Source organism: Heloderma suspectum, chromosome 1 (genome assembly GCF_057233095.1).
Source record: "Heloderma suspectum isolate Gila_16-S chromosome 1, 16-S_ref, whole genome shotgun sequence".
Taxonomy (NCBI): Eukaryota; Metazoa; Chordata; class Lepidosauria; order Squamata; family Helodermatidae; genus Heloderma; species Heloderma suspectum.
Window position 1 is genome coordinate 437,555,597 of NC_139458.1, and position 22,189 is coordinate 437,577,785.

Consider the following 22,189-nt stretch of genomic DNA (forward strand, 5'->3'; position numbering starts at 1 on the left):
CTGCTGAAATCTCAGAATGCTTCTGGCCAAGCATTTCTGCGTCACTGGGCGCAGGGCTCGGGAGCTTCCCTGCACAGCCCCCTGCTCATGACCAGTCAAACCGGAATAGCGTCTGCAAAGCAAGAAGAACCCTGCAGAGCTGCCTACATGCTTCAGCTCACAGAACACCGCTCGCCTTCGTGCAGATGGCGAGGCTGATGGGGCGGCCTCCCGCAGCTTACCTCAAGCTGCAGACCAGCTCCTTGAACTTGGGCCTGTCACTGGGGTCGTAATCCCAGCAGCGCGTCATGAGGGCGTAGAGGATGGGCGGGCAGGCGTCCGGCTTGGGCAGGCGGTCCCCCTTCTCCAGCACCCCGATCACATCTTTATTCTCCAGCCAGAAGAAGGGCTGTTTGCCGTAGCTCAGGACTTCCCACATACAGACGGCTGAGGGGGGGTGTCGGGAAGGAGAAGAGAGGGTGAGAGTTTCAGGACGGAGGAGTCAAATGGGTCGCAGGCCCTGAGGTTGTTTGATTCATGGTACCCTGGCAGCCTTGCCCCAAAAGGTCCGGCCACTCCACCCACCCTCCAAGGTTACTTTTATATCCCATGTTTTTCTCCAAGGAGCCCATGGGGGCATACATAACCCTTCTCCTCCTCTCCATTTTATCTTCACAACAACCCTGTGAGGTAGGTTAGGCTGAGAATCCATGACTGGGCCAAAGTCACCCTGTGAGCTGCATGGCCAAGTGGGAACTAGAACTCAGGTCTCCCCATTTCATTTCATTTTCGTTTATTTCATTCCTACACTGCCCAATAGCCAAAGCTCTCTGGGCAGTTTACAAAGATTACAAACCTTAAAAATACAATATTGTACATAATATAACAACCATTACATACCAAGATGTAAGCAGACAGCACACACAGGTATATATATCCAAACAATTTTAAGAGTCCACAATAACAAATTCCATGACCTGGTTAAAGACTAGTCCGCAGTCCGACACTCTAACCACTACACCACACTGCTGGCACCACTTTCTTTTTAAAAGAACTTTTGGGGATGTTGATAAGGCCTGCCGCTGCGGCATCGGAAACCACCCCTTGCCATGCCTACAGGCACCATGGCTGGCCCCCACGGCCTCCAACAAGGGTCAAACAAGCAGGGCTGAGTGCTGCTCTCCTGCACCGCACCTCCACTCACCAAACATCCACACGTCGCTGGCTGAGGTGAAGCGGCGGAAGTTGATGGACTCGGGCGCCATCCACTTGATGGGCAGGCGAGTCACTGACGCTGGTGGTGGGGAGAACAGAACACCGTGAGTCCCTCCCAAAGCCCAGGCAAGCCGGCAAGAGCTGCCCTGGGCCGCCTCCCCGTGACTGCCCTACCTGGCTGTGCCAAATCGCTTCAGGGTGTGGAAGCAGCCCCCCTCCCCCCGCCCCACCTCGGGCGCAGAGGTTCAGCCCCCAGGGCCAAGCGCAGGGACACAGGAAGCCACCCTCTTCGGAGTCAGACCCATGAGTCTCTCTCGTCCCTGCCAAGGGCTCGCTAGGATCTCCCCCAGCCCAGCTTCCTCTGGCCGGTCTCCCTGGAGATGCTGAGGACTGTGCAAGAGAGTGGAACATGTCTCCGTTCATTTGCACATGGGGGAAAGCTGTGCTGCCAATCCCCCCTCCCTGCAAAAAAACCTGGGGGGAAGCCCACCCCACACCAAGGATTCCGTTGCCCCAAGCGTCCTTGGCAGGGGGTGATTCAGAGAATCATAGCACACCTAGACAGCATAGTAAGAAGCAGAGACATCACCTTGCCGACAAAGGATCGTATAATCAAAGCTCTGGTTTTCCCAGTAGCAACGTATGGCTGTGAGAGCTGGACTATAAGGAAGGCTGAGCACCAAAGAACTGATGCCTTCGAACTGTGGTGCTGGAGAAGACCCTTACGAGTCCCCTGGACTGCAAGGAAGTCAAATCAGTCAATCCTAGAGGAAATCAACCCTGAGTGCTCATTGGAAGGACAGATACTGAAGCTGAAGCTCAAATATTCTGGCCACCTAATGCAAAGAGAAAACTCCCTGGAACAGACCCTGATGCTGGGAAAGACTGAAGGCAAAAGGAGAAGGGGACGGCAGAGGATGAGATGGCTAGATAGCATCACCGATGCAATGAATATGAACTTGAGCACACTCCGGGAGAGAGCAGAGGACAGGAAGGCCTGGCGTGCCATGGTCCATGGGGTCACGAAGAGTCGGACATGACTTAACGACTGAACAACAAAGCATTGGAAGGGGCCTACGAGACCATCAAGTCCAACCCCCTGCTCAGTGCGGGAATCCAAGTCAGAGCATCCCTGACAGGTGGCTGTCCAGCCTCATCTTGAATGCCTCCAGCGTGGGAGAGCCCACCACCTCCCTGGGTCATGGGTTCCACTGTCGCATTGCTCTAACCGTCAGGAAGTTTTTCCTGATGTTCAGCCAGAATCTGGCTTCCTGTAACTTGAGCCCATTCTTCCGTGTCCTGCATTCTGGGTTGATCGAGAAGAGATGCAGGCCTTCCTCTCTGGCTTTCAAGGACTTGAAGGGTACTATTATATCTCCCCTCAGTGGTGGTGCCCAGAACTGGACACAGTACTCCAGATGAGGCCTAACCAGTGCTGAGTAGGGGGGAAATAGTACTTCCAAGGATTTGGAAGCTATGCTTCTACTAATGCAGCCCAAAATAGCATTTGCCTTTTTTGCAGCCACATCCCATTGTTGGGTCATATTCAGCTTGTGATCGACCACAATTCCAAGATTCCTCTTGCTTGTAGTCTTGTTGAGCCAAGTATCCCCCATCTTGTAACTGTGCATTTGGTTTCTTTTTCCTAGGTGCAGAACGTGGCATTTATCCCTATTAGATTTCATTCTGTTTTCTGCCCAGCACTCCAGCCTATCAACATCACTCTGAATTTTGTTTCTGTCCACCAACTGTTTATTGGTAGTGCAGCTCTTTTTCTTCTATCCAAGTCGGGGGGGGGGGGAATCCTGTGCTCTCTCTTTCTCTCTGGTGTGTGTTTCCTCTCTATGTGTGTGAGAAAATACACAGATACTGAGAATGACGAGCACTCTGAAAATGTTGTGTCTGGCCACACCTCCACAGCAGCCATTTTGTGGTCATACTTGCAAGCCTTTTTTTTTTTACAAAAAAATCATGAATGTGCCCACAGTCCCCCAAAGGCCACATGAAGCTGCCTCACATGGAATCTGACCAAGGGTCTGCCTACACCAGGTTGAGGGATGGCGGCCTGAACAACAGCCTTCCAAATTCCCTACAACTTCCTTCATCCCTCACCATTGGCTATCGGCTAGGGCTGACAGGACTTCTAAGCCCAAACATCTGGGGGGCTGCAATTTGCCCACTCCTGTTCTACACTTCCTCCTCCTCCTCCTTCCAGTCTGGTTCCCCAAGCTCTTTTGCACTGGTGATGCTGAGGACTGAAAAGCTGGACTCCTGCATACACCCCTGATGACAGCAAATCGTGGGTTCATTAATTAACCCATGATTTTCCACAGCACATGCTGGGCACGTTCTGTGGCCATTTTGAATATTCAACCCCCGTTCGGGCCTATCAGAGTTTGCTATGTGAGGTCCAAACGTGGACACAATGGGTTAATCATGAGTTAAACAACTCACAGTTCGCCTACAATTGGTAGTTAGGTGAACTGTGGGTTGTTAAACCCATGATTAACCTGCAGTATCTGGGTTTGGATGTCATGTGGCAACCCCCAATCAGCCCAACAAGGGGTTGAATATTCATAACGGCTGCAGAGCACACCTGGTATGTGCTGTGGCAAATCGTGGGTTAATTAATTTACCCACGATTTGCTGCCGTCATGTGCGGACAGTGCCAGAGTGTGGAGTGAAATGAAGAAGTAAGACGCCAAGCTTTTATTCTACCTATGCAACCTGTAATTCGGCAGATCTCATCTAAATTATCCCTAAGTCGCTTTTACGGGCGGAACCCTCTCTGGGCCCTCCCAGGCCCCTCCCTTACCTTTGTAATATTCATCCTCCTCGATGTATCTGGAGAGACCAAAATCGCCCAGCTTGACGCACTCGGGAGAAGCCACCAGCACGTTCCGAGCTGCGATGTCTCTGCAGATAACAACGCAGGCTGGTCACTCCCTCCTAGGGAGGTGTGGCTAGCTGTGGGGCAAGAGACCCTTGTGGGGGAAATGTGAGCAGGGCACAAGGGCTTGAGCATGTCCTCGAGTCACCAGTCGCTTGGAGGGCTCCTTCCGCTACTGTGCGGCTATTCCGAGCATTTCTGCATGAGGCTTTCATCCTGAATCTTTACCGAGGCTTCTGCTTTCAGATTCTTTGCGGGATTAGATAGGCCCTTTACATGTGCTTTCTTCTGGGTTTTTTCTTTCTCTGCCATACGCTATGTTTCATTATACAGCCACTAGATGGCACTGTGGCATAGCGGAATTGTGCAAGTACACACTATAAGCGTAGCCGCATTCAGGAAAATACTGCACTTTCCTCTATCTAAAAAACCCATGATATTGGTTGCAAAGCACTGGGGAGGCCCTGGAGGGTGATGACATCGGATAAAGGACCCACGAACTACCATGGGTGAGCAATCATGAGCGCACAATAAAAGCCTTGTGTAGAAAGGCCTTCCATCTTTTCCTCCTTGATGGTTTTTCCATGGTACGAAAAAAGATGGAGGAAGCGGTGGGAAAACATGGGAGGGTTATAAGTGGGAGTCGACTTTATCTGGACCCCTTGTAAAATTGTGTTTGAATCAAGGCGGCTGCACAATAAAAGCTTCTGTGTGTGTGTGTGTGTGTGTGTGATAGAAGTGAGACACCTTTCCCAGGCTGGAAGCTCAGGACCATGTCTGGATGCAGCTGATACAGGCACTCTGCACAGGGAGGATGGTGTCTGGGCTAAAAGCAGAGCACAAATCCCACCCCCCACCCCCCGCCGCCAATTCTGGCTTGTCAGGGGGCCCTGGTTTCCTGGGCAGGGTGGAAGCACCTGCAAGACATGTAGTGGGGGGATGCTGCAGTTCATGCTGGCTGTGCTGGGAGAACTGGGAGAGAGGGCTGCATCCCCCTTCCCACCTGTGCAGCATGTCCTGAGCAGATGCGCTGCTCACCCCCCGTCCCGCATGACTCCAAAGCTTCTCTCCCTGGAGCTGACGGTGCCCCTTCAGAGCCCCCTGGGCTGGAAATCGTGCCAGTGGCTTTGCTGGCAATGCCCTGTGGGAGGGGCTCCAATTATTATTTCTGATCCATCCCCGCCCTTTTGAAAAGCAGTGTTGTGAAAGGGTGAACTGGGCAACCTCCAGCATTTATCTAAACATAATGCCATGTGAGATGCATTTCTGATTTGCTTGGGCTGCCTCTCCTGGCTCTCTGCATCTTCTGGTTGTGCCGGATGGGGCTGAAGCGTTGTTTCGGGGTGTTCTTTTTGGAAAAGGCTGGAATTGGCTGCCATGTGGCGGGCCCTAGGCCCACCCCAAAGATGCTTCTGCCCCACCTGGCACCCATTGTCCCTTCTGATTCCCATGGGGTGGAATGAGGGAGCATCTCTGTTCCGAGCCAACGGGCAAATTCGAACACATCGCAGAGAACTACTCCAGTTTCGCAGGGGCCAGCACCGCATCCCCAGGGGCCTGCCCTTTCCCAGCCCTGAGGATCTTGGGGCCCTATGGAGCTTGTGGCGATTCTCTGGAAGATGCAGGCTTCGTCGATTCCGCATCGCTCCGGCTGCACCGCATCAGTGCGCGGGCGTTTATGGAGAAGGCTCCCCTCGGAATTGTGGAAAGGTGTTTTCCTACGCGCCACCCTGTAGGGAGCCGCTGTGTCAAAAATAAAAGCTGTTCCCCTACCTGTGCACACAGCTGATCGCCTCCAGGTAGGCCATGGCTTTGCCGATCTGCAAGGTGTACAGGATGAGCGTCAGCACCTTCAGGGACGCCTTGTTCTGCTCGAGGTACTGTCCCAGCTGCAGTGGGGAGATGGAAGATCTCGGCAGGGATGTCTCAGAGTCCAAAGCCTTCTTCCCAAGGAAGCTCAGATCCGAGGGAGCTCCTTCCCCTCCCTCAATGCCCCTGCTCCCTTCCCCTTCCTTCCCCACCCCTGTTGCCTGTCCGCGTCAGCTGAGTGCCTCACCTCTCCGTAAGGATAGAGCTCCATCACAATCCAGGTGGGGTCCTCCTCTGTGATGCCAATGAGCTTCACAATGTGGGGGTGGTCCATCTTCTTCATCAGCACTGTGGACGCGCGGGAAAGGGCACTTATTTTCAGACCCGACCCATTCCATGCAAGAGCCTTAACTTCATGGGACCTCATCGTCCACATCTAGATTTTATGGGCGTGTTGGCACCAACACCCCTCTGTAGCGTTTTGCCATGGTCCCGCACCCTCCGACATTTTGCCAGCGAGAAGACGGATCTTTTAACACCCCCATTTTCAGAACTAGGGTCACTGCCTGAGCCCGCTCCCCATGCTGGAGCCTCTGCATAGCTGCACCTTCACTCACTTGGTCATTCATTCGCTTCATTAATGGCATGTCTATGCTATGCAGTGACAGTGCTTTCATCTTTGCTGTGCATGAGCCTGCCCTCCCCGGATTTAAAAAGCCAAGAGGGAGCTTGTTCTGCTGGGTAGGCATATACATGGAAACATCACTGTTCTACTAGAAGGGTGTCAAGCCTCAGGTCCATGGGCCAAATAGGAGACCCCAGAGGGTCACGCCCCTGCCCCTGGCCCCACCCCTTTGCCCCAACCACTGATTGGTGGCTTCCTGGCTTCTCTGTGGTGTTTCCCCATTCTAAAAGGTTGAAATGCTTCTCCTAAGGTGGAGTTCCGGGCAGGAAGAGCTCTGAGCTAAAATAGGCTGAGATTTGGGGTAGTTTTGGCTCCACCTCTTAGCCTTCTGCCCCGCCCACCACCAGAATGCAGCCGGAGAGCTTCTCCAAAACAGAACTCGTCCCTCAGCCTGAAAGAGGTTCAGCACCTGAGCTCTCCTACTACAATACATTACCAACAAGTCAAAATAGGCCTCAACAGCTGCAGTCTGTGGTCTAGCGGGCGGTGTGTGCATTGCCTGGTCCTTATTGTCCATATGCATACATGTACGGGCATGCACACTAAACAAGATGCAGCCCTTCCCCACTCGGGCACTTAATTTGGGGAGGGTGTGGAAGCCCAGAGAAAGGCAAGAACTCTAATAAATGGCGGCAAGACCATTTCAGCAAGGCGCCTCCCACAAAGGCCGACTTAGGGACACAATCGTGTCAGTGATTTACCAGGGAGAACGACCTCATAACGGGACTGACCTGGTCACAAGGGACAGTGGGAACACAAGCGCATCGCCATCGCACTCACTGCCTCTATGCGCCACTGGAGCATGGCTTCACCACATGCACACTGTTGCCTCTTGGCTGGACTGTGACTGTCGTGCGGCACAGCGCAATCAAGCCAGAGGTCCACACACAACCATTTGCCCTTCCTAAGCAATAGGCAGGCCGCAGCCTTGCGGAAGGAACGGGAGCGTGCAAGAGCAGAGTCAAATGAACACAATCCTTTGTCTTCCCCTTCGTCTTGGGCCAATTCACACAGCCTGCCCCCCTCCTGGGCATATCCAGTCACTTTTGTTAAATTCTGAGCAGCCCACACTGCAGTTGCTTATGGCAATGGCTTCCAAGCTGGACTGGGCATTGGCACACCCCCACACCCAAATACCCCTCCAATCTCAGGCTTTGCTGGAGTCTCCCTGCACAATCCATGAGCAAGTTGTAACTGGACCAAGAAAAGGAGCAGTAGGCCATGCCACGAGTTCCCACGTGGATTGGCATTTAGGGACCAGATGTTAAAAATGGCACCCATCCCTCCATGGGAGCTCAGAGATCCAACCCTCTGTCCATTGGAAGACATCCACCCAGATCCCTCCTTGGTCTCCTTCACACAGCCACATGTTTTCTGAACATTCACTTCATGATGATTAGATCCTCCTCTTTTTAAAACACCGAGGGAGGGATGGGTGGCAGTTGGTGGTTTACTGCTGGTGGAGGCCACCTCTGCCTAGCACAATGGCCACAGCCCCCTTCAGCCACCACTGACCACTGTGCCACTGCGCCACGTGTAGCACGGGGCGGCTGTGTCGCTCCATGTGTGCCTCGCATGGGAGGGGCACCTACGTACTCGCTTCGCTCATGAACTTCTCCTTGTTCTCGGCAGTGCAGTCCTTCTTGCAGGTCTTCACAGCCACGCTGATCCGCTCCCCACTCTGGAACAAGAAGGAGGCCCCTGAGGTTCAACAGATGCTAAGCAGCAGGGCAAATTGCAGCATTTGCTTGTCCACCTAAATTCATAAAATTCTAGAGTTGGAAGGGGCCATTTCGACCCTCAGCCCAACCCCCTGCTCAGTGCAGGAATCCAGTTTAAAGCATCCCTGACAGATGGCTCTCCATTCTCTGCTTGAAGACCTCCAGGGATTGAGAGCCCACCCCCACCCCCAGGCGGTTGGTTCCATTGTCTGACTGCTCTGGCTGTTAAGAAGTTTTTCCTGATGTTCAACCAAAATCTGCCTTCCTGTAACTTAAGCCCATTATTTCTTGTCCTACAATCTTGGATGACAGAGAACAGACTGCAGTCCTCTTCTGGGTGACAACCCTTGAGGTACTTGGAAAGTGCTATCATCTCCCTCCCCAGTCTTCTCTTCCCGAGGCTAAATATACCCAGTTCCTTCCATCTTTCCTCGTAGGACTTGAGTTTCTAATCCCTTGATCATCTTTGCTCCCCTTCTCTGAACTTGTTCCGATTTATCTGAACCCTTCTTAAAGTGTGGTGTCCAGAACTGGACACAATATCTGAGGTGAGGTCTGACCAGCACAGAGCAGAGATCTCATCTTGAATACTGTGTCCAGCTCTGGTCACCACACCCAGCTGTATTCTGCATGGAAACTGGAGACCACGAATGCCAATCCTTTCAGAGATGGGGAGATGTGCCTCTGGTTACTAGTTCTCATAGGGCCCCTAACAACTGCTATTTTCAGTAAAACATACAAATAAGCAAAAACACTTGCAGTGTTAATGATCCAGATCTCTGGGGTTAAACTGGCCACCCCTGGGGCACTTTGCATTGCAGAATTTACACAGACGTAGACCTACTGTGCAGTCTTTCTAGGACACTGTCACCAGCAATGGTTCAAGGACAAAAAATACCCCAAGAATCCCACAGATGTTGGCACACGGTGTGCTTTTTTGGCCCAGCCAATGAAACATTTCTGCAACAGTGATCTAGCGATTCCAATTTAAGTGTCCAGACAGTGTTCCCTTGTTAAAAACCAAAAAGAGCCTGGAACAAAAATACCCACCCCGCACCCCCAATCTATTGACTTTTGCCACTGCTTTTTGGTCCCAGCCAATGTTAATGCAGTGGATTTTTTTTTTAAAGGCCCACGGTGTTTTTTGAAGAAAACCAGCAGAGGGAAGCAGTCTTCTTCTGACACCAGCTGCTTGTTTTGTTTTGGGGACATATTATTACCCCGAGTTTCACTGGAACTTAGCATGGGGTGGAAAAGTGTCCCTCAACATAATGTTCGGAAGTTTTTGTATGGATTTGGGTCAGTTTTCAACTGTGTGCATAACAACTCATGGATTTTGGCCTATGGAGACTCCCACAGCTCCTAAGATCCTTCCAACAAGAGGAGCTGAGAGTCACGTCAAGGACCTCCAACATGCAAAGCGTGCGCTCGGCCACTGACCTACGCCCCCCCCCCCCCCGAACAAGCAAGACATGTAGACCGAAGGTCTAGAACAGGGGTGGGCAACTTGACAGGGTCCGGAGACCTCTCACAGAACTCACCGGGGGCCACAACCCCCTGCCACCGCAATCACCCCCACATTTCAGCAGCAATTAAGCGAGAAAAGCCCTGCACTTCCCCTCTTAAACAAGGTGGGCGGGGAGAAAGTGCCCATTGTTTTAATGCAAAATCACATTCCTGGAAGCCTGGAGTTCCTGCTCCTTTAATTTGGCAGCAATGGGGGGGGGCAGGGAACACAAAAGAGCATGGGGGCCTTGTGTGGTCCATGGACCATGCGTTGCCCACCCCTGTTCTAACTTTAAAACCTGTCTACTGGGTACATCTTCCCTGGTAGGACCAGCGGGTGCTCTCTCCCCACCCCCTCCTGGCCCCCACTTGCAACTCTGTTCCTCCTCACCCCCATCTGAGGCTTGAAGTGTACAGGCCAGGGCAAACTCTTCTGGACTCACCTCATTGGTGTAAACACCCTCGTAGACCTCCCCGAAGAAGCCTTCTCCCAGGATCCGGCCCAGAATGACGTCTTCCCGAGAGATCACGTACTGTTGAGCTGAACAAGGAAAGTAGTCAACAGCACAGCAGTTGCGAGGACAGAAAAAGCGTCACTCCCTCAGTGCCACTGCAGAGGAAAGATGGTGCTTTGCTTTGCCTGCCAGCGACTGGGCCGACTCAACTGGAGAAGCAGACGGGAGGAGGGTGGTGTCATGGAGTGGCAAAGAGGCTGAGCTACGAATGAGGAAATCTGGGTGCTTCCGGATGAGGCTTTTATCCAACTGCCCTGCCTCAAACACAGGATTTCATGGGGGTCCAGATAACATCCGCTTGCATCTGTCCCATGTTTTCCCACCACTGCTTCCGTCTTTTTTCTTTTCAGAAAAATATCCACGAAGGAGGAAAAGACAGAACAGCCACACAAGGCCTTCTGATTGGTAGTACCAGGAGCCCCCATCTGGAAGCTCCCCCCCCCCCCAATCTCACCTCTTCCTGTGAACTCACCAGTGGCCTTCAGCAAGCCACTGTCTCAGAGAACCTCATCTGCCTACCTGTGATCTGGGATCAAAATACTGGCCAAGCTCACAGCACTACCATGTGTGCAAAGTGCAAATGGTAACTACTGTTAAGATCTCTCTCTCTCTCCCCCCCTCCCATAACACCTTTTTTCTCTGTCTTTTTTTAAGCACAAGGGCATCATCTGCCTGGCAGTTGGGAAACGGCTGTTTTTGCCAGAAAAGTATATATCACAGAATCCAGTATTAATATGACTGCCCCCCAAAACAGACCTTGGCATGGTTTTCTAAATGTAACCTATAGTCCATAGTCATCTCCTGCTGTACTTTGCTCCCAGGGCTCCACGCAGCCTTCTCAGAGCAGAAAACGTCGTTTACGTTTTGCGCTGTGATGAGGCTTCTCCTTGCACAGGGTTAGTCGCCGGAGCCAGCCAGCCCTTCGGAACAGCCATCCATTCTTAAACAGACTGAGGCATTCAGCAACCAGGCCGGACCAGGGGGGTGCAGCATTATTTTAAAAGGGGACCTGAACCTTACCTCCAGATTTGGGTCTGGATGCTTCATCTGGAATCTCAGCATAAATGTCAGAATCTGGAACAAAACAGTCCAGCTGTTTCGACTGTCCATATACAGCACACCCCTGGCGCCTGACCAAGAGCAGCGTTCAGCGGGTCTTTTGCCACCTTGCCGTCATTTCAAGTATTACACACTCTGTTCCAGGATACCTTCTGCTCGTCTGCCCCCAACACATACCCTGGCATCCTCCACCACCCATGCAGCGCCAGGATTCCAGCAGCACAGGGCTTTTCCTTGAACGTTTGTGTGTGTTTTGCTCTGCCACTGTGTACGCGAGAGCCTTAAGAATAAGGCACAGAGGCCTGACGGTCGAACTATTTAACAGGCTGGAGAGTGTCAGCAACTATTTCTAGCCAGAGGACCATTCTGTCAAAGGAACGGGGTACAGAGGGCTACGGCACCTTTCCTCATCCCCCCCCCCCCGGTGACAGATGCTGCTCATCCACACGTCTTTTCACTCTGCAGTTGGCCATTGGGGTAGGGAAGATGGCACCACTCGGCAGGTCAGATTACGCTTGAGGGGACGCCAGCTGCCGACTCCTAGTTCCATATCTCAGGGCCCCTTGCAAAATGCAGCCCAGACACAGCCCGGGAAGACTCCTCCGCCTCCTCCTCCTGGTGTCCCCTTGTCTTTCTGTTCTGACATGGACCGACCAATTGCTCAGCGTTCTTTGGGAGACCAGTTATGGTCCTCATACGTCAGACCCCCGGGCTGTTCTTCCACAAAGTATATGACAGCCTTACCCAAGCTGCTGTGTTGGACTGCATGCTGGCTGGGAATGATTGGAGTTGCAGTCCAACACATCCAGAGGGCACCAGGTTGGGGAACCCTCATATAGGATGGCCCTGTGTGTGTGTCTGGAGGAGGTTTGGGGATGGATGAGGGTGAGCAAGGTGAAAAACAACCCAGACAGGATGGAGGGACTGTTGGCAAGGAAACTGACTACTCTGGAGGAAGCTCTGCAAGCAGGGCTGCGCGCCCACCGAGGAGGCAGGTACGCCCTTTGGGGTGTCTCCTGGACACTGTGCTGACTGGGGAGGCTGCGGCGGGCCAGGGGTGCTTTACACCAGCTTAGGCTGGGACGCCAGCTGCAGCCTCGTCTGGAGAGGACGGCCTCGCTCTCGTGAGCCAGGCTCTCGTGACGCCCGGGCTGGATTACTGTGATGCGCTCAAGGTGGGGCTGCCTTTAAAGATGGCCTGGAAATGCCGACGGCTACAAAACAGAGCCGCTGGAGTGCTGGTAGGTGCCAGGCCAGGGTTGGGCAGCATGCAGCCCCTGCCACAGCCTGCTGCGGCCCTCACCCGCTTGCCACCGAGTCGGTGGTGGCAACACTAGTCGGCGAGGGGGGGGGGACTGCTGTTTTTAGTGCTATGGAGCACTAAAAGGGAAGCTAAACTTGACCTTTTCTGCATGCCGTGGCGTTGCGCTACAGATTTTTTTCTGGCGCCCCACAGACCTAAGGGGGCGGGGGAAGTTGCTCCTGAGCTAGGCAGTCAGATCACGTGACACCAATATCGTGCCAGTTGCACTGGTTGGTGGTGTGTTTCTGGGGCCAATTTAAAGTGCTTGTCTTGGCCTTTAAAGCCCTGAACTGTTTGGGTCCAGGTTACCTGAAGGACCCCCTTTGTCCATGCCAGCCTGCCCACCCTCCGAGATCAGCATCGGGGGCCTTGCTTGTGGGCCGGCCTGCAAGAGCAATACAGGGGGTGGGCACGAGCGGTAGGGCCTTCTTGGCAGCAGTCCCCTGCTTCTGGAACTCTGTTCAACCGATGTCTGCCAGGCCTATCATTACAGGCCTTCAAGTGGGCCCTAGAGCCTCACCTGTTTACCTTGGCCTGTAACGGATTGGGGCGGTTGTGTATATGACCCTATTTGGTTTTAACTGCTAATTACTGATCTTCTGTTTTTACCATTGTTTTATGATGAAGATTATTAAGTTTTGTGGTTTTAAAGTTTTTTTGTATACCGCCTTGGGAGGATTTACCTTAAAAGGCAGCTTATAAATCTTCAAAATAAATAAATGGACATAAATGTGCAGGTCACTACATGGAGTAACCACAAAAGGTAGCTACAGGCTCACGGCTTTCTACTCCTTTGATTTAAAGAGCATTAAACTTCACGCTCCATCCGCTCTGTGCGTCCATCATCCCACCAACTCTCTTTAAAAATTCCAGCTCCTGTGGCTAAGGCAGATTAAGCCTGCTGCGCGCTTTCCAGCCGCAGCTCATTTTCCCATGGGGACGGTCCTCGTTGACCAAGACGGCGGGAGGGAGGCTCCGACTCACCCCCGCTGAAGCTCTCTCTCAGCGTGGAGCGCCTCTCCTCCAGGTGCCTGAGGGGAGAAGGAGACTCAGGAGCTTGCTCCGGCTTGGCCCACCTCCGCCCACCTCCCGCGAAGCCCGTCCCTGTCAAAAGGCTCGATGTTTCTCCAGCACCCCCTCTCCAACCAGCACCGGCTCCTGGTTCCTGAGGGCCTGGGGCAAGGCTCTTTCAGTGGGCCCCTCCTCCCTCGGGGAGCCCACCTTCTCGTCCTCTTCCTCACCTTTGCCACTTGCTTGCTCGACAGGCGGTGAGCCAGGGAGCAAGGAGGGGGCTCCTGCTCCCCCACCGCTGTCTGGGCCAGAGCAAGAGGCAGGTGAAGAAGCCACTTGCAATGGCATAGAGGAGGAGCGAGCCCAGGGGGCTCTTTCAGTGGGCCCTGCCGGGGTGTGGGCCCTCAACAGGTGCCCGACCAGGCCTACCCTTACACTGACCCTCTCCAACAGTAGCTGGGTAGATGCCCCTAGGAAGCCTACGAGCAGGTCAGGAAGGAAACAGCCCTCCCCAGTTGTCCATCCCCCAGCAACTGGTACCCAGTGGTACAGTGCCTCTGAACACGGAGGTTCCGTTTTGTTATCGTGGCTCGTAGGCGTCGGTAGACCTCGCTGCCCCCGTGCATTTGCTTAAGCCTTTTTCTTTTAACATGAAAGACCTGCCGTTCTTCTATCTGTAACGTTTCTAGGCACCCAGAACTCTGCCGCTTTGAGCTTGGGGAGCCTCAAGGCAATTTCATGGCCAGGAGAGCCCCCACAGCTGTGCTCCGGGATTCAGTACTATGCACAGACACAGATTCCTGGCTAAGATCTGCCGCCATACTTACTGTATCGGGACCTGGGGCAGGCCGATCCTCTTCTCGTTCTCTGTGGAGGAGAAAGGGGTCAGCGGGGGGGAGACATGTCAGGAAACTAACAGCTCAAGTCCTGTCTGCCCTGCTGGGATCCTTCATTTCTGGCTTATCCTTGTCTGTAAATAACTAGAGACAAATGGACCTCCCTTGTTCTGTTCCATTCCTCTCACAAGAGATTGCTCAATCCATGTTCCCCCAAATGAGCATGGAGAAGATCTGAAATGATTCCTGGGATTGGGGCGTACTTGTCTCACCTTCCCCCACCACACTTGCCTTACCGATGTGGACAAGAGATTGCGAGCATGGATGAAATATAGTGTGTGCAACTGCGCAAGTCAATGATCTGCTGATGCGCATCGATATGGTAAAGGAATCAAACAGACCACAAATGGAATTTAAGCTACTGGAAAGGACATGGGTTCATTAAAGTGAAATGGACGAACGGCAACTTGCTGGCTCATGGGTGCTGCTCCCCAAACCAGACCAAGAAATTTGGGACCCCAAAACCCAGAGAGAAAATGGGACAAAGGGAATTCTGTAAGAGTCCCTGCACATAACATCCTTGCCTTCACCTCCACACTGTGGCTGAGCCAGAGCAAGTTTTGTAGGAAAAATGTTACAACATGGAGAAAAAATAATATACTGTTACATTATAATGTGATTATAGTTTTGCCCTGGTGTGATAAAATAGAGATATATGGGAGGCAGGTTGTCCATGAGCAGATTCCATGTCCCACGCAACTGGAGGCTTTGCCGAAGGCAAAAGAGTCAGGGCCGAAATCCCCCAAGCCCCACCCCATCAGCTTCAAGTTCTTACTGCCGGTAGACAAAGACATTTCAGCCTTTTAGAATGGGGGGAACTGCAGAAAAGCTGGGGAACCACCAAGTGACCGGTGGTTGGGGAAAGGGGGTGGGGCCGGGGAAAGGGGTGTGGCCACCTGGAAATCCCTGGTGGGGCCTCAGGCAGGCCAGGTTTGGCCCCCTGGCCTGTGGTCCAGCACCCCTCTGTGGGAGTCCCCTGTAAAAACAATATACCTTGTCCTGCAGGGAGTGGGGCTGTGGTAATTAGGACTTGCCTTGGCCAGTGCTGACGACATGTCAACATGGGAGGTTTACTTATTTAGTGAATTTATGAGCTGCCCTTCAGCATCAGCTCCCAGGACAGTGTGTAGTTAAAAGAACAAAGCAGTGCAATAACATTTAACAGTAAAACAACATGAAACTCAGGAACAGGAGCACCTCCATCCAATAAACCAGCTGATCCATTGAACAACCATTCAAAGCCATACTTGGAGGAGGGCCGTATGGTTTGGGGCAGGCTCAAGCAGTTGCTTTCTCACCTTGGTTGGGACGGACGATGAGGGAGGCGTCCAGGCCTCCCAGCAGCCTGCAGTAGCCATCGATCAAGTCGGCCATGTTCTCTGCCTCAGCCAAAGAGGATGTTTTGATCGTCAAGGACTGCAAAGCAGAAAAGGGACAGGTGGCTGCCTGTTGACCAGGGAGATCCAGGAACGTGAGGGCTGTGGCCTCACTGGCAATGCTCGAGTCCAGACCAGCTTTTCCCAACCTGCTGCCCTCCAAATGTGTTGGACTACAACTCCCAGTATCCCCCCAGCCAGCCATGGTCTAGAACGGGGCTGGGCAGGAAGTAGATCTCCAGAAGTTTTGGACCAACTCCCAGCATCCCTAACCATTAGACAAGTTGGCAGGGGCTTCAGGGAGTCGAAGTCCAAGCATTTGGAGCTCTACCTTCTGCCAGCCCCTAGTCTAGACTATCTGTGTGTGCCCCATCAGCGCCAAGAAAAAATCAGAAGGCACCCTTCCCTTCCCTTCCCTGCTGGCGGCATGAACGGATACAACAGAGTGCCTTTTGGCACCTTAAAAAGTAACCACTCAATTCTGGCATGAGTGTTCATGGGCACTGTCCGCTTCACCCGACGCACCGGGCAGGGTCCGGCCCACAAATGCTTATGCCAGAAAAAAATGCATTGGTCTTCAAGGTGCCACAAGCCTCTTTGTTGTTTTTGCTGCAACAGACTAACGCACCCGCCCCTCCGGGAAGTGGACATTCCCTTGCACTGCCTCGGGGGCAGGCGTGTTGAGGTTTGGGTGACACCGAGTCAAGCCACTGATCTCGCGCTGAGTGTTGCCTGCTCGGGCTGGCAGGGCGCCTCCGAGGCTTCTCCTGACCTCACCCCGCGAGATCCTTCTTCGAGAGATGCTGTGACCAACCCTGGGACCTTCTGCCCGCAAAGCGTGCGCTTCGCCAATGAGCCACAGCTCCTCCATTTAGCTGATCCAGGCGTTAATTGATCAAAAGGCAGGTAACCAGCCCAATGATCAGTGTTCATTTGGCCGGGATCATGCTATGCCTAGATTCCTCTCTCCTGCTGGATAGGGAGCAAGAAGCACAGGAGGAAGAGATCCTGAGCCCCACACAGAGACAGAAAGACACTGTTATTGCACTCCCTTCTTACCTGGGGGTTCCCAGTAAGGCCCAGCTGCAGCAGGGCTCTCCCCTCCTCCACGGCTGTGCACTTGATGGATTTGATCTGCTTGAACTCAGCTAGGCAGGTGGGCTGCAGGGGATCAAGGTTGGCAAAATCTTCCATTTGCACACAGTGGTCAAAGAAATCTTGCTACTTTCCAAACTCTTGAACTGGACAGCCCATCAAATGGTGGACACCTTCAGAGCTGTTCCCCTTTGAGGAGGACAGTTCTATCCTCTGAAAACTAGGACACATGGCCACCCTACACGAAGGAGCTTCACAGACAGATGCTGAAGAGTACAAGGATCTTCTACTATGCTAGAAGGTCTGTTTGCAAGACCTGAGATCTGAGGTATTCTAGTGGAGGGCCGACCACACCCACACAGAGCACTTTGCCCAGAACTGCAGCGCCTGAAGGGCCCCAGAGGTCAACTAGTTTAAGGGGCTGCTATGATGCCCAGTTGAATTTCCGCCGGCTTAAAGGTGCAGGGACCCTGCAGAAAAAAAGGGTTCACCCTTGTTGTGCTAGAGGCCTTCGGAGACCATGGTGGTGCATGGCACAAAGGCAAGGCCTAAGTTGCTATGGAAATGCTTCTGCTTCTCCATCCACAAAGGAGCGTTGCTGGTGCTCAAGAGACAAAGGGAGAGGGGATGAATGCCACCTCCCACTCCTGTCTCAATGGGGAGGTAAGAGGAATACCTGCCTTTGATGAACTGAGGGCAGCTCTTCTTTAGACATGTGTCTAAACGACTCGTACCTTTGCTTCTTTACTTGTCATCTGCCGGATGCCTTTGGGCCCGATCACCAGGTCTACAGTGATGTTCCATCCTTGCTGGAAAGGAAAGGGAGAGAAAGCCATTGGGGGGCGCTCTTCTCGTGCCGACAGCAGTGACGAACCTCAGCTGGAGCTGAAGCACATTTGGGTTCACACCCCTCGTCTATTTCCTATCCAATGTTCCTGTCGGATTTAGGACTGAATTACTGATTTTTTGCAAATGAATTGTTAACATTCTTGTCTTAAAGTTCATCAACAAGGCTTAAGGTTTGCTTTTTCTTTTGTTAAGTATGCCTCAAGACTGAATTTTAAAATGGAAACGTCCTCATTCGTAATTCCAGGTTTGCAGACATTCACCCAAGTTTTGCACATTTGCAAAATGGACTCAGCTCCAGACTCATCAACATTCCAGGCCTCTGAGCCCCTGTGCACCCTTTGAACATTGGAATCAGATATGGAGCTGGAGGAAGGGAGCCACAGGGGGTTTCCAGACAAGGCTTTTACAGCACTATAGCCCTGGCTAGTTTATGGAATTTCACAGGGGCCCAGACGACATCGGCTTCCGCTCATAACCCTCCCGTGTTTTCCCACCACTTCTTCTACCTTTTTCCCCGACTGAAAAACAGCCATCAAGGAAAAATGGACCGAACGGCTGCGCAAGGCCTCCGGACTGCCAGCACTGAGAGCCCCCCGTTGGGAAGCAGCCAGAGGGCGCCATGGACTGAGACGTGGTGGTTAGTGCCATGCATCTGGGCCCACTGCTGGCTGAAAATCACATATGATTTCAACGAGGTATCAAGTCTTTAAAACTTCTTGGCTCATTCTTTCTTGTTTCTACATCAGTTTGCAAATGCTTTCGTTTTTTAAGTCTCCTGCTCCTCCTTCTCACCATACTGTTGTCTGGGCCGGAGCGAGAGGCAGGTGAGCAAGCAGACTGCAAAGGGGAAGAGGAGCAGCAGGTCCAGGGGGCTCTTTCCAGCGGGGTCCTGCTGGGGGCGGGCCTTGGGCAGGTGCCTGGCCAGGCCTACCCTGGGTGCCGGCCCTGATGGTACCCTGAAGAGGTGAGCTTTTGCAAGACATGAAGGCCCACACTTAGCTGAACTTTCTGGGCCCTACGCCTGCAACTTGAACCGCAAAGAGGCCGTGCCGGCTGTGGACGCCTGGAGACCTCCTCGGCTCTCCCGTACTCACAATCAGCTCGCAGCGGTAGGTTTCCTGGTCAATGTTGGCGAAGGTGGAGAGCGTGCCGAGGAACTTCATGATGCACTCCTCCTCCCGCAGGAGTGCGTATTGCTGGAAGGTCTGCTGAATCATCTTGCGGAACTGTTTGGGCTGTGTGGGTCCACGGGGAGGGAGGCAAAGGAAAAAGCAGAGCCCCTCTTAATGGGGGCAGCCAGGAGCAGAACACACAAAAAGGTTGGATTTTCTGGAGCCCCTAGACTTGTGCAGCTGGGAACCCAGGGCTTATCTACATGCTCAAGCAGAGTGAGGGGGAAGCATACTGAGACGTGGGCTGAACCATAACCCTTCAGACTGCTGGTGAGTGGCGGATGCCTTTTTAAAGAATGCTCTTCCGTGTAAAAACCTCCCTGCAACTAAAACAAACTAGCACCTCAGGGAGAGAGTTCTCTAGCCAACTCTGCACCTTGCTGTGCTGGTTGTCTACTTGCAGGGACATTTTCACGCAGGGCAGCATTTTAGAAAAAAGTTGTCCCCCGTCCCCCCCAGTAATCTGGCTTGCTGGTACAGCCCGCTCCACCGTCACCTGGACCTGGTTTAGACCAGACCGGAGAGCAGATTAGCTTTGGGGGAGTGGGAGCTTCTCACATTTCTTTTGCTGGGAGTCATCCTGTGGGAGGGATTGTTCACCTGCAGCCGTTCCCAAGATAGGTAAGAGTTTAAAGCAGTAACACAAGCCTGCCCAGAGTAATGCTGGGGAGACCGGAGGCTTTGCCGTGGCCCCCACCATCAAGGGCTCGCTCCTTTCCCCACAGACTAACTGGGCCCTCCCTACATCATATGCATCCCTCACCTTCAGATTCTCCTGCATCTGCTTTGGAAAGAAGAGATCCAGCCCCACTTCCTTCCTGAAATGGAAAGCAGAGCTTGGTCCGCCTTTTATGCACGTGCAAGGCACGCCATCTCTCCGTGCTGGTCACCGGCAGCTGAATTTGTGCAGCTGAACCTGCTTCCTCATCCGTGAACATGCGACGCTGTCTCCCGCTGGTTCTTCTCCAGCCCAGCATTTGTCTGTGTCCTCAAGCAAACAACCCTTTCCCATCCCCTGCTACTGGTGAGCATTTCAGGTGGGCAGGGAGCGCAGGTGCGCTGCTCCTGAGCCGCAACCCCCACGTACACTGGATCAGACCCCTGGTCCATCTGGCCCAGCGTGGTCTGCTCTTCCAGTGTGGGTAGAGGCTTCCCAAGACCTCGTGCAGAGCTCCCTTTCCCAGCCCTGATGATGCCTTTTCACCGGAGCGACCAGGACTGAAGTAGTGAGAATATGGAATCATAAATGTGCAGACTGAGACTCTGGATCCCAACTGTGTTCTTCCCACCCCTCCGATCCAATTAATATCGGGCCCAGATCACTGCAGAGCCCAGGACCAATTATAATCGATGCTTTTGTCCAATCGGTGTCTCCACCGCTGCAGCCGACTTAAGCTAGGTGCTTCCTTAACTCAGGGTCCCCAACACTTTTTGGGCTGGTGGGCACATTTAGAAGTTTGACAGAGTGTTGTGGGCACTCTCACAAAATGGCTGCCATGGCAGGGTGGGTGGGTTGCTTGCCCGTTCATAAAATGGCTGCTGTGGTGCACCTGGCTGGTCACAAAACACATTTTTCAGAAGGCAAACTGGTGAGACTAAAAGACAAGTAACTTGCCCAAGAACCTAAGTACAGAGGAGAGGTGGGGTCTGAGCTCCAAAACTCAAAACCACCCCTTTGAACCCAAATACAGATGGAGGGCAGCTCCTCTCACTTTGCAACATGCTAGGCTCCCAGTTAAAAAAATCTTAAGAAATAAAAATCTGGAGAGGCAGGAAGCCCAGTGGGCACTAAGCGAGGTGGCTGTGGGCACACTGGAGTGTCGGAAGCTGCCGTATAGAGATTCAGACCACTGGTCCATCTAGCCCGTTACTGTCAACACTGACTGGCAGCAGCGGCTCTCCAGGGTCTCAGGCGGGTCTTTCTTAGCCCTGCCTGGAGATGCTGCCTGGGACGTTCTGCATGCAAGGCAGGGGCTCTGCTGCTGAGCCACGGCCCTCCTACGTTGGAAACCCCAGCCATAACTTCGCAGGGTGTGTGGGGCTGCAGCAGAGGCCTTTATTAGTCCCTGGAAAGTCCCAAGAAGCAATCAGACAAGCACACGCTAGGGTGTGGTTTACATACTCCAGGAATTCAAAGTTGGACTTCTTGTCCAGGGCGTTGTGAGGCATGTCCTTGTAGAACCTCCTGCAAAAAAAGAACACGTGTGCATATGTGTCATGTAGATATGAGATGGAGCATGCTAGGTGAGAGAGGAAGACGCGCCGGCAGGGAGGTGGGTTTAGGCTGCAGGAATAAATACGGGGAGCCCCTGTGTCGTGTCCCAATCTGGGGTGTTAGTGAGCTAGCAGAACTCCCGGTCCAGTGCAAAACCCATTCTGATATGTGATGTTAGTTGCTCCCCCACAAGCCCCCATTGAGCTACTCTGGGCTTCCCGCAGGAAGGAAAGGCAGGACAGAAGTCAGGCTTCCCCACCCTGGCACCCTGGAGTGTCCCTCAGCCAGCATCGGGGGATTCTGGATCACGTGGAGGCCTGCTCATGTGCAGCTGCACTTCCGAACACATTCATGCTGAGCGCACGGAAACCTGTGTGCGTGTGTGTGTATGTGTGTGTGTGTGTGTGCGTGGGTGGGTGGGTGTTATGTCATGGCACAGCCACGTGGCGCAGTCCCACTCCCTGCTCAGGTGTAAGGGTAAGGGTTTTTTTTCACCCCTGAATAAGACAGAGCATCTGGGATACTCTTGTGTCTAGGAACAGCAGGTATAAGTCGGCTGCACATGCAGATCTGCCTCTCGACCTGCATTCAGATGCTCCTTATTGCTTTCAATGGGATGCATATTCACATGTGCATTGGATTCGCCCCCCCCCCCATTTTTAAACTGATACCTGGGCCATGGGATGTGCATGATACAGAACTGGAAAACAAAACAAACAGCCCACGACAGTGCATCCAGTGTATAAAGTTATAGATTTTAAACCCTGAGTGAGCTTGCACAAACATTTGCACATCCATCCACCAATAATGTTTGCCCCCAATGCAAAGAGAACCAGATAAAATCAGACAGGAAGCACCCTTGGGGTTACTGTCTGCACCAGGGGAACTAAAAA

The 22,189-nt window shown here is 52.9% G+C and overlaps 1 protein-coding gene across 5 annotated transcripts in view; it reads right to left on the bottom strand.

Moving 5' to 3' along the window:
• PTK2B (protein tyrosine kinase 2 beta) overlaps positions 1–22,189 on the bottom strand; it is a 107,073-nt gene that overhangs the window by 16,823 nt on the left and 68,061 nt on the right. For all 5 annotated transcript variants that reach the window (XM_084829522.1, XM_084829524.1, XM_084829523.1 and 2 more), the window contains exons 6-21: positions 21,204–21,266; positions 19,845–19,899; positions 19,004–19,144; positions 17,795–17,869; positions 17,025–17,126; positions 15,888–16,005; positions 14,521–14,560; positions 13,667–13,713; positions 11,341–11,394; positions 10,249–10,346; positions 8,175–8,259; positions 6,141–6,241; positions 5,858–5,973; positions 4,010–4,110; positions 1,184–1,273; positions 222–426 (exon numbers count right to left, since the gene is read on the bottom strand). In XM_084829522.1, coding sequence (XP_084685648.1) covers positions 222–426; positions 1,184–1,273; positions 4,010–4,110; positions 5,858–5,973; positions 6,141–6,241; positions 8,175–8,259; positions 10,249–10,346; positions 11,341–11,394; positions 13,667–13,713; positions 14,521–14,560; positions 15,888–16,005; positions 17,025–17,126; positions 17,795–17,869; positions 19,004–19,144; positions 19,845–19,899; positions 21,204–21,266 — 1,491 coding nt within the window. The remainder of the gene's footprint in view (positions 1–221; positions 427–1,183; positions 1,274–4,009; positions 4,111–5,857; positions 5,974–6,140; positions 6,242–8,174; positions 8,260–10,248; positions 10,347–11,340; positions 11,395–13,666; positions 13,714–14,520; positions 14,561–15,887; positions 16,006–17,024; positions 17,127–17,794; positions 17,870–19,003; positions 19,145–19,844; positions 19,900–21,203; positions 21,267–22,189) is intronic.